Source organism: Ursus arctos, unplaced genomic scaffold, assembly GCF_023065955.2.
Source record: "Ursus arctos isolate Adak ecotype North America unplaced genomic scaffold, UrsArc2.0 scaffold_17, whole genome shotgun sequence".
NCBI lineage: Eukaryota > Metazoa > Chordata > Mammalia > Carnivora > Ursidae > Ursus > Ursus arctos.
The window spans coordinates 36,884,593-36,897,498 of record NW_026622841.1 but is presented as its reverse complement, the minus strand read 5'-3'; the positions used below and the strand labels follow the sequence as shown (position 1 = coordinate 36,897,498).

Sequence of the window (12,906 nt, the reverse complement as noted above, 5' to 3'; positions counted from 1 at the left end):
AATAGAAAAGTATGGGAAAACATCTACAAGTAGCCATTATAGGCAGTTTAAAAAGCACAGGCAAGACTACAGTATGAACCAGAATATTAATTCCCTCTTCAGAAAATAAGAATATGATGGGATAGTTGAGCATGCATGGCATGAAATAATGTGCGTAAGCAAGCTTGGGTTACAGAACGTAATAAATGCAATGGCTACAGAGGTGGGCTTGTGGCCACTTAGTAACTCATATTTAAAGACATAGGCTCCAGGTCTAGAATGTCTGTGTTGCGATCCTGTTTCTACCCTTCTGCAGTTGGGTGATGACAGACTAGTTATTTAGCCTCAATGTCCTCATCTATACCATAAAAATAGTAACAGTCCGTACCTCATAGGATTGTTGTGAAAATCTAAAAAGTTAATTCTTGGGGCAGCGCCTGCCATGCAGTCAGCCATCGAGACAGTTCTTGTCATCCCCTCTCCTCACTTTCTGTTGGAAATACCTTACAACAATTTGATTATAGATGGTTAAATTCAGATAAGAGTCTCAATGTTTTTCATCAATTCAAAAATAGAACTATGCACATCACGTTTTAGATAAACAAACTGCTGATGTTGTTGACATGCGTTAAGTATGTTCTCACTGAGCCCAGTTTAGAACCCTGGCATCACTGTTCAGTGCACTAACCTCCCCTGTACCTATAATGCTAATCCGATTTTTCTTGATTGCTTTATCATAGATTTGAATAAAGACAGAGCTTAGCAGTGATGAGTTGTATTTTTTATTCTGTATGATGCTAGAATGTATTCTCCAAGATGTTATTATACAGTAGCAATAATGATATGTTAGTGAAATAAATCCCCAGACTGAGAGATGTGCTGATTGATACTTGACTGCCAAAAATCTCAAAGATTCTGAAATGTATATAGACATTTAAGGTTGTCAAAGCTTCCATGATGTTGCTGTTAAAGGGAATCCTAAGAAACCCTCCAGTACCTCAGGAGCTCAGGATAAATTTTATGAAAAGTGCTTGAAGGAAGATGATAGTCATAATTGTTGAAAGCACTAAAACTAATTCGCCCTCCCTCCTTCTGGCTCTCTCTTATCCCTCCCACATACACACACAGCCATTCTCCCCCCTCCCCATTCTTTCTCTCTCTACATACACACATGGCCCCTCATACATACATATGTACATACTACATATATTCAGGAAGGAATAAGGGATAAGGGTTCTTAAGCATGATGCTTATAAAGAAGAGGGGGAAGAAGAAGAGAATTAATTTCACATATTGGTAATACCTACCAGCCTTTGTGTTGACTACAGTTTCTTACCAAAAACATGGAAGACTGGCAGCAAAAACAAGACAGAAAATGACTCTGGAAGATTCTTGCAGTCAAGATTGGAGGGAAAGTGGGAAGTCTGCTCCTTCAGTAATCACCCCGGTTTCCTAAGTACTTCTTATATATATATACCTTGGAATTAAAATGTCTGAAACAACTACCTTACTGTATGTTAACTAACTAGAATTCAAACAAAAATGAAAAAAAAAATAAATGAAATGGCTCTTTAAAGATGGGAAGGGCCACCTGGGAGAAGGATGGGGTATCTCCATTATTCTTTAATCCCTTCCTCTAGCCTAAGAAAACACTTAAAGCAGTCTAAGGATAGATAGAACATGGTAGAGGGGCACCTGGGTGGCTCAGTCGGTTAAGCCTCAGACTCTTGATTTTGGTTCAGATCATGATCTCAGGGTGGTGAGATTGAGCCCCATGTCAGGTTCCGTGTTCAATGGGGAGTCTTCTGGAGATTCTCTCTCTCCCTCTCCCTCTGTCCCTCCCTCCACTCACTCGCTCACTCTCTCTCTAAAATAAAGAAATCTTTTTTAAAAAAGAAAATGATAGAGTCCCATTCATTTTTTAAAGGAAGGGTTTGTCAGGATAAAAACAACAGAAAATGTTATAGATGAGAAAGAGAATCCTGAAAGGGTGAACTCTCAGAGTGTTCTAGAGCTAGAATAAATTTCAGAAGTTATCTGAGCTTCCCATTTACAGATGTAGAAATGGTTGCCCAAAGGTTTTAATAATTCTTTTTTTTTAAGATTTTATTTATTTGACAGAGAGAGAGAGAGACAGCCAGTGAGAGAGGGAACACAAGCAGGGGGAGTGGGAGAGGAAGAAGCAGGCTCCTAGCAGAGGAGCCTGATGCGGGGCTCGATCCCAAAACGCCGGGATCACGCCCTGAGCTGAAGGCAGACGCTTAACAACTGAGCCACCCAGGCGCCCTGGTTTTAATAATTCTTAAATAAGGCTGCAAAAGTAGTTTCTGGAAGAGCTGGGATAAGAAATCAGGTGTCAAGATTCGAACTTAAGAGTTTCTCCCTGCTACCTCCTTAATGAATTCACTTTAGGTTGTCAAAGCTACTTTACTGTTGCAGCGCTCCTCAGTGGGTTAGGAGGTAGATAAGGGAGACAGCAATAGGCTCGGAAACCCCAAAGTGAGATGTCAAAAGAACAGAAGACTCATTCATGGGCAAGGAAATCAACTGCCCATCTAATGTTTGGCAAAATGAGACTAAGTCTAAGAGTTGAGTGTATTTCCACCTCAGAATCAAGGAGGTGGGGACGAAATTTCAAACACCACTTCAACTGAAAAACTACATTCTACAATATGTCAAACACCGTTCTTGGCTCCAAACGGGGGGGGGGGGGGGGCAAGGGTGCAGATGGTGCACTGTTTCTTGCCCGCAGGCCTTCTCCATCAAATAAAGAAGTGAGAGCGATAATAAACAATTTATAATGAATATAATTTATAATGAATATAATGAAATATCCTTTCAACTGTTTTCTTCAATATCCTCTGACTATTCTTTCCTTTCATGAATGTATCATCTAATTATGATCTTTGTAAACCTAGTAAATTAAGATTTTTATGGTTAATTTAGCACCATTTTGTAACCGTTTTATCTCTCTGTACACTCTACGCAACACCAGCTTCAAAGCCCTGAAATGATTCAACCCTGAAATTACTTTTAACCAAAGGCTAAAGCTGTTGTTGTTGTTGTTGTTGTTGTTGTTGTTGATTTTAAGTAATAGCTGGCTGACCCACACTAGCCACAAGAAAGTTGTAAAGAAACACAGCATGGTGTTGACTTTACAGTGAAAGTTTATAAAGGTTAGCCAGGTGGCAGTAAAAACAAACCAAAATTTAGAAGAAAATAAAATCACTTAGACTTTCAAATTGGTAAAATTCAAGTGGTTCTGATTCTATAATACAGCTGGATACACGAATTTAGAGGTTCAAGGTTTATTTGAATAAATGCTCAGAAGATACTTTCTAACATCTCCTTGGTGTCATGTGTATTCTGACCTTATTTACGCAGTCATTATCAGACAGACAAAACTCAATAATCGAGGACTAAAGGGTGTAGTCTCTGCTACTGTCCTAACAGAATTTTGGCTTCACCTGGAGGTACTAAAAAATTGAATGTTGGATCCATGACCAGTGACCACTGCCATAAAGGTCATGACAAAGCACAAGAACAATACTTCAAAATGAACAACTAACCCGTTAGTAAAATTCCAAATTAATCTGACATCCTTCACTGATCAGATTAGACTCTCCAAGGCAAAACTGGAACCTAGACAATTTCCCTTCGTTTTCCAGAAGTCCAGGAACTAGCTAAGATTGGATTGGTGTCTGGAGTGTGTGAGCTTTAGACTGAAATCAATAAGCTAAATTTCTAAACAAGCGCTCACTTTTATGAAAAGCCACTTATATGAGTAAAGTATCAAGAAGCAGAATTTTAATTCAAGAGAAAAGTAAACTTTCAAAAGCATTTAAAGTAAATACATAACTAAACATCTTTTTGCCATACTGATGTTTTACATGTAAGCCAAACGATTTCTTCTTCTGCATTTGGAAATAGAGTAACTGCCTAAAAGCAATTTCAAATGATTAAATACACACACACAAGCACACATAATATTACAAAAGAATCTAGCAACCAAAATTTTCACCAATTCATAGAAACATTCCATTTAATTATCTATCTTCTTTAAAGTACTTATAAAGATACTTTGTATTTCTGACAATTATGATATAATTACTTATAGAGGAACTGCCATGAAGAGAAAACTTTCTAAAAACTTGATCAGTGTGAGTACCTCAACCCAGAATAATTAAACAAATCAGTTTATCATGTAATTTTTTTAAAATTTGGCATTAAAACAACTTAAGAAAAAGTAGCATCACTGTATCATTCTTAGGTATTTTAAGTCTAGAAGTGTATGCAACTTAAAATTGGGGAATTAATACCATTAAGAACAGATTCAATTTGGGATGTCAAATATTTTATTATACTTATGTTAAAAAAATCCTCTTAACTATTTTTTGCTTTATGCAAAATTTCCTAAACAATTAGAAACCACTAAAGGAAAACAAAGTTTTGGAACAAAGGAAGTGACTTATACAAGACAACCTAACGTCAATAGGGAATTTGGTGTTCCGCCTAAAAAAATTTTAATAGCTTTTCTAATTAAAACTCACCATCATAAAAAATTAACCACTAAATGTAATTTCATATTAAGTATACTGTTTTATATCATTTTTATTAAAAACATGTTTTATTAGATTTTCCAACTAAATTAAATGGTGAATAGTAATTGCTTTTATTGCTGGTTTATATACTTTAATAATTACTTGAAACTATCCCATTCAGCTAAATTAGATGCAATTTTAGTCACAAACATACTTTTAATAAAATTTTATTCACGTAGACACAGCAGTTAAAGAGTGTTCTGTGTGTGTTTGTGTGTGTGTATGTTCTAAAATTAAATCCAAATGTGTGTAATACTCAGATAAAAAAATGACTGCAAACAGATTGTAAAATTTTAGTAGATGAGTAGAGGAGCATTTTCAGAAGTATTAAAAAATTTCAGTACACAACAACTGTCATAACCAAGAAAACAATGTTAACTGAAACCCATGCATATCAGTCTTCGTTCAGAAGGTGATTCAGAAGATAACACTGGCCAAAACCAGCATTTGAGCAGGACTATCTCCACATGATTCAATACCCTTTAGACTATTGCCATCTTGACACTCCAAAACTCCTAGGTAGAAATGTGAGGAGTATCAAAGTGTGGTCTGGAACACTGGGTCCACACTCTTCCCACATGGTCGTCTTAGTCATCCCGCTTGTTGTGGTCCCATGAATCTGTTGTGGGGTTTTTTTTTGTTTTTTGTTATTTTATTTTATTTTAGTTAAGTTCCCCAGGTAGGAAACTTGTGCTGCCAACTCAGCAATATAATCTAAACTAGGACAGAAGAAAAGTAAAACTTCCACTACCATATCTCTTTACCCACTTACTTATCTCACAACTAATTTGCAATTTTTAAATTTACTCCCTTCTGTTTCCACACAAAACAGGGCTATCTATGGTCATTTTACAAATGTCCAAGTCAAGCTATACACAACGTACATGTGTATGCATCACTGTTCTGAAACCGAAACCTCAATTTCAAAAATAGTTTGCTTTTCATATTCTTCATGATCCACTCTAAGTTATTTTAGAGCTGGAACTATTAGGTTGAACCAATATGACGATTTCATATGGTTAACCTTACATGTCATGTTCATGCTTGTAACCCCACTGTGTAGTTCATTCTTGGGTTCAAAAGGCATTTGTTTAAATGAATAATGAAATATTGGATCATTCACCACTTACCTTTGCCTAAGTATACTCAAGGCTCCAGGTAAGATACTTACTAAAATTACATGTCTAAATGGGACATTTGCCTCCTTTTTGGTTACCTAGCTCCTGAATATGCTTCCTTTTGGGGGGTTAATGCTATATCATATGTCTTAGTGAGAACAAAGCTCCCCACTACAGAAGCCGAAGAGGCTCAAAGAATCTTGGAAAAATATTTCACATGGAAATGTTATTTCAATGGGTTTCTTACTAACACTCTTGGGAAATCAGTACACTACAGATTACTATATAGGAAAAGTGTTCTAGACTGATATGTTATCAAACAAAATATGTAATCCTTGAAACAGGAATTTAACCCTAGACTCTAGAGAGGGATATTTGTTCTAGTCATTTGTTCTAATCAAACTAGGCTTTGAAAGACTAAGTGGACCTCAGTGGGACTCAATATTTTTCTTCCTAGCAAGATTCAAAACAAGGTATTTTTCTGACTTTCAGAAACAATCTTCCAACCTTTCGATCCTGAAAGCCACAACACTTTTAAAAGAAAATTATAATTTTCCTCAAAGGCATGTAATTCAAATTATTAGAATGCAGAGAATTTACCTATTATTTATTAATCTAGAAGATATTTATAACATATAAATTATTTTATTTCCACTAAACTGATATTTATGGTAAATAAATTGCCTGTTTTTAACAGTGAAATAAAACCTAAAATTCTTCAAAGTTTCTAATAATTAAGCATGATTGTGTACATGTATGTAAGTATATATATTATATATAATATACATAATATATATATGTTGTAGTTTAATATTCGTATGCAGGTTAACCATTGAGTTCCAATTCAATTTTTTTCCTGTTTCTCAGTGGTCTGACCAATTGAAGCATATCAAGACATTTCTAGAGTACAAATATTATATAGAAAGGGGGAGATTTTTTTAATTCTAGTAAATGGATTATGTATTTTTACATGCTAATAGAGTTATCAAACATATCTTTTGAATGAAAAAGTTCCCTTGAATTTTTTTTTCCATCCATCACGGGTAGACACTGAAGTATTACTGAACTCTTTAAGAGAATTCTTAACTCTCAAGTCCTCTCCTTCTTTTTTGTTTCTAGACATTATTGCAACCCTTTGCTTGGCACATAGGATGCTGTTTGTTAAGGATTCAAATGCATAAAGAAGTCATTGTTTGATATATGACTGAAGTACTAAATACTGTAAAAAGAAAAAAAAACCCAAAAAACAAAACAAAAATCTATGATAAAACAATCTCTATTATTACTCCACTGAGTTGAGAGACAATCAGGGGACATGGAACACACTCTCCGAAGAGCAATATATTCTGTGATGTCATGACCAAAATCATTAAAAAAATGAGGGCTTAAGGGAAATGTATAGATATAATTTTCTATTGCAATCCCTCCATTTAAAAGCTGATTAAGCAGAGTTAAAGCGGGTGTGTCTCAATTTCCCTTCGTACTCATATAATCTTTAAAAAAAAAAAAGGGCAAAGGGAAAAAATACAACAATTTGTTGTGACTTTAAAAAAAACCCAGAAATCCTATGCCGATTAATAATATTTTGTGATTAATAAAGTACAAATATTCCCTTGCAAAACTATCAATAGTATACAATATATTAACTCAGAAAAGCAATTAAAATGGTTCTTAGAAAAGTATACTTCTTTCAAATGAAGTTGAATGTTTATTTTGAACTGAAACTTTCAAGTCTGTCTCTAAATCTGACTTTTATTTTGCCAAACATCCTTTAATAAATAACTTCAGACAACAACAACAACAAATAAATCAGCTGTTTTTAGAATGTACAAATTCAGAATAAAATAAATAATTAGAAAAAAAGAATATTTTTTGAGCTATGGCATGTCCCCACAAATTTCCAGAATCAGGATTCAAAGACAGAAGCCTAAGTGAGCACATTTCTACTTATAATCCATTTACATGGATGGTAGAACCAGACACTTACAAATCAATGAGCCCCTAAATTCAGAACATCTTTAAGCTTTTTGATCTGAAATACCTTTTGGAATTCTGTAAACCACAGCCATTGCAAAGGGGAGCCTCTTTCACAATTAGCTACTTATATTTCATGATAGCTCCAAGGACCTCCTGCTTTTACAATGAACACAAGCGATTATGCAATCTTTAAATGATTTTAGCCCACAGGTATTATTTGAAGTCTGCAAAAAAGTTTTACATAGCTTAATATATTTTACTCAAAATTGGGTGACGGTGGCCAAAGGGTACAAGCTTCCAGTTATAAAATAAATAAGTCCTGGGGATATAACGTATGGCACGATCTCTACAGTTAATAATTCTGTATTGCATATTTCAAAAGTTGCTAAAAGACGAGATTCTAAAAGTTCTCATGACAAGAAAAAAATTGTAACTATGTACGGTGATGGATGTTACCTAGACTTATTGTGGTGACCAGTCCCTAATGAATACCTATATGGAGCCATTATGTTGTACACCGGAAACTAATATAATGTTACATGTCAATTTTATCTCAATATTTCAAAGGTAAAATAGGTTAAATATGTACTATGCTAAGATTCAAGGGTTTTGCGCTTTTTTTACCTTTATTTTTTTGTTGACTTAGGGAAGCATTATAAGCTTAAAATAAACAAAGGACGCTGAATATTATACATCAATTTTCCCTTTTGTAAATTCTTCATTCCAGCTTATGTCTTCTTGACCTTTATCTAATTATCTAGCCTAGTGGCAAGACATTTCTCTTCTTTTCCTCTCTTTGTCTAACACACATAGTATATATATATATATATATCCCCCAAATGAATTTATATTGTTTCCCTTTGTACTGATTAGATTGCAAATCTTCCATAACCACAGTGAGAAAAAAAAAAAACTTTAAAAAGGGATTTTTAACTCTCCATTTTATATGGTGTCTAATAAAGACATTGTTACACCTACCTATGTTATAATTATAGGGAAAGATTTCTAAAAATCACAATATTTCAATTTCTTTACAATAAATTAATCACTTAGTATTAAAGAAAATAGAACTTTTTAATTTAAAATTTAAAATGTTACATTATTCATATGCTACAAATATTAAACTGGGGTCCCAGCTGACCGTTAAAATGTGAGTTTCCCCTATAATTTCTCTAAAGACTTCAGAAATATCAAACCCATGGCTACAGAGATAGGCATTTAACTGCCAAGTCAGAGTAAAAAATAGTCTAGACCACCACATCTGATACAGTAGCCACCAGCCACATGTGACTATTTACATTTAAATTAACTTTAATTCAAGTTAAATCAAATTGAAATTAACCTTAGTCCCTCAGTTGCACTAGCAATATTTCAAGTACTCAGGAGCCGCAGCATGGCTAGTGACTACCTGACTAGCAGCACAAATCTAGAACACTTCTGTTATCTCAGAAAGTAGACTGAATGCGGTTCCTAGACTCTTTTCCAACCTCCACTTCTAAACTTCTCTTCACTGGGTCTCTTCTGTCTCCGCCTGACCGGATTCATTCTCAGAGCCTTCTTCGCGGCCTCCACGACTTGTTCTCAACTTAGGGAGATCATGGCCCCCATGGGACATTTGCAGTGTCTGAGACATTTCGGGTTGTCACAGTTTGGCAGACAGGATGTAATACTGACATGTGGTGAGTGGAGGCCAGAGACACCACTGAACACCCTACAAAGCACAGGACATCCCCCCCACCAATGAATGCCGTGTCAGCAGAGCCCAACCTGAGAAATTTTGGCCTAGAGTACTCTCGAGTAAAGCTGCATGTGGATTGCCCACCCAAAACTGGATTTGTTCTATCATTTAAGTTCCCTGCTTGACTACTCTCAAATATCAATGTGCACCATCTACAAAAGAGTAATACACACTAGATCCAATGTCTAGCACTCAGAGTCCGCACTAACTTAAGAAAGAGATATAAACTACGAATTTTACTACCATGAATTCTTATTTTTACAGGGGCTGGAATTTCCCCACATTGGGTAGATGAACAGTAATCAAAGGTAAGTGATAGAATATACACTTTTATTGTGTGTTACATGAAGGTAGGGACCATGTCTTTGCTCACCATTATATATATGCATTTCATGATATATGTATTTGTATATAGGAAGCTCTAAGAGAAAGGTAACATTGGATGAGAAAAACAAGATACAGAATAGTGTAAATGATATGAACTTATTTTTATAAAAGAACGGTGAGAAAATCTGTGTATGTACGTATGTTTGTGTGTGTGTCTGGGTGTATTCATGTGTGTGTATATGTATATAAGTTCAGAGGAAAATGGAATGATACAGTAGCTGTCAACGCAGATTCCCTAGGAGAGTGGTACTGTCAGGGGAAAGAAGAAAATTAAAAAAGCAAAAAAATATGTAAAACTTATGTGGAAATCATGATAATGGTAAAATGTTATATTTTCATTTTTTAAATAATGGGGTATTTAAAGAACTACCTCAAATGGAGCAACTGAAAAGAAAATCAAAAGCATGAGATCTATTTGTTAATATAGCATTTGTATTTTAGAAGAGAAATGGCTAATAAGTAAGAAAAATAATATCATTTCATACAATGATAAGTCTTCTGAAGAATATTAAAATGTAGGTGTCTGGGAGAGATAGTCCAGAGCTCAGGAAAGGTATCAGGGCTTGGAGAAGTAACTTTGGGATTTGTCAGGGTGCAGATGGTATTAAAAGCTACATGATTCAATGTGATCATCTAGAGAGTGAATGTAGGGGAGGACAGAGTCAAGGGTTGCACCCTAGAGCTCTCCAAGGTGGAGTGGCACGGAGGAAAGCCTACCGGAGATGAGCAGGAAAAGCAGAGCGGAGAAAGCGGAGATGATGAGACAAGTCCTTAACTGAGTTTTGCTGGAAAGTGTGTTGTGGACATGGTGCAGAGAAATGGGGCACTGAATGGAAGGGTGCAGTGGGATCAATGGAGGCTTTCTAAAGAGGACATTTATTACACGAGGCTTGTATGTCGGAAAAGAAAGGAAGTACTCGGAAGAGATAACTCAGTGAGAAGTGTGAGGAAAAGGCATTTATATAAGGGAAGGGCTAGGCTTAGGTTGGAGAAGGAATGACTAGATATGTCCTTATCCTTGAGGCACACATTGATATAGGATGAGAAAGTACTTTCCCCTCAGGGTAAATAATATTTGAAATTATTCCACTGGATTTTATTAAAATCAATATAGATTTATATCACATCAACTATTCCCTAGCCAAAGATCCACAACTGACAACTTCTAAGAAGAAAACCACAGATTTGCATCATGGGACACATCCTCTTGTTATTTACATTCTCGAGAATTATAGACTACAAAAGGTAATGGTATAAGCAGGCAAAACACATGAATGAATATTAGTAGAGTGATACGTGTATCACTGATACATATTTCTGTTATCCTATGATCCCAGTGCTAGACAATTTCCAATAAAAAAAATCAAAATCTGAAGACTTCTATTCATATTTTAAAAGAAAAAAGATCGGGGCACCTGGGCGGCTCAGTTGGTTAAGTATCTGCCTTTGGTATAGGTCATGATCCCAGGGTCCTGGGATCAAGCCCCTCATCTGGCTCCCTGCTCAGTGGGGACTCTGCTTCTCCCTCTCACTCTTCCTCTGTGCTCTCTCCCTCTCTCTCTCAAATACATAATTTTTAAAAATTTTTAAAAATAAAAGAGAAAAGATAATTTATATCCAAACCAGAAAAACTTCATTCTTAGAAATTTCCCAAGTAAATGTCCTCTCTATCCCAATAACTATGCTACTCTGTAGTGGGGGAGATATGATTTTAAAGCCACTGATCGACGCACTCCTCCTTCCTTGTAATTCGTGCCAAGGACACCAACATCTTTTAGACTCATCTGAGCTGTGAAAAAGAAACACCCTTGCCACCTTTTTTCTTTTTTTAAACTTTTGGTATACTTAAAACTAGGGATTTCTTAAACCGTAAAGCAAAAGCAGATCACCAACAGCAACTAGAAATGCAGCAATCTTTTACAACCAGTTTTTAGTAGCAAGTGTCAGAGAAAGCAAGGAAAATATTTCATTTCCCCATCTACACATGTAGGCACAAAACCACACAGTCAAAAAAGTTCATGTAAACTTGTTAATTACAGGAATAATAAACTACTGTTGAATAAAATTGGCTGTTTGCCTTCTATTTATAACACTTCATTTTCATTCACAATTACCCTATTAAGGTACATTTACTATCACACATTATTCTATACTTACCAAGATAGAAATCTACAAAGATAATTTTTAAAGATCTCTGCAAATTGGAGACCTAAAACATGAACTGCCTAGTCTACTTTCTCTACATATCCAGTTTTCATCCTAACAAGAACAACTGGATAATTCCAAAATTGTCAATGGACCCAGGAATGAGAGATCATGATCTTTTTTTTCCTTTACTGCTGAATAAAGTAGGTCAAAATCCTAGTAAAAACCTTCTTACCCAGCAAAATCACTGATAAAACTGTCCTTTTATAATAAATCATTTTTTTAAATTACAATTTTGTCTTTTAGGAAAATTAAAACATCCAAATTACTCTTCTGATCATTTTGAAACGCTTGATTATTATGGCTCAAGAAACCAAAGCTAGAAAACATCGCACAAACCAAAACCACACTGATACGACACATTTTACATTCAGGGTGCAAAACGTGGGCAAGCTTGGATTTTTATAACTAACATCTGTTTATAAATCAGTCTATCACACTAGTTTTGAACAAAGTACTTGAATCTAAAAATAATGAAAGTGGATAATGGAACCTGAGTAGACAAAGTCCCTGTAGGAACAGATAAAAAATTGGCCAAGAGATTGTGATGGTTGCTTTAATACACTCTGACTCAGGTTTTTGTTGTTTTGTTTATTCGGTTAGAAAGGCTTACCATCTTGCTGGCCATGAAGAGCCTGAGGACTTTGCATTCTTTCCTCAAGATTGGAGCTAAGATCAGAGTTCACAGCTGACATCCGTGTTGAATCACTCATATCAAATTCATCACTTTCTATTGAACTTTCATCCTGAAAATGGTTTTAAAATATCATCAAGCACCATAACATAAATATAACACATTCAAATAGTGACCATTTTATCTACGGGTCAATTAGAGTTTAGCCAGTAAGTAAGCTTTTACAGAACCCAGTAAAACATGTTACATTGTAATAGATACTTGAAA

At 35.2% G+C, this 12,906-nt stretch overlaps 1 protein-coding gene across 2 annotated transcripts in view; it reads right to left on the bottom strand.

Moving 5' to 3' along the window:
* The window catches only part of NOL4 (nucleolar protein 4), a 387,118-nt gene that overhangs the window by 261,968 nt on the left and 112,244 nt on the right, over nucleotides 1-12,906 (bottom strand). For both annotated transcript variants that reach the window (XM_044382912.2, XM_044382911.2), the window contains one exon: nucleotides 12,619-12,751. In XM_044382912.2, coding sequence (XP_044238847.1) covers nucleotides 12,619-12,751 — 133 coding nt within the window. The remainder of the gene's footprint in view (nucleotides 1-12,618; nucleotides 12,752-12,906) is intronic.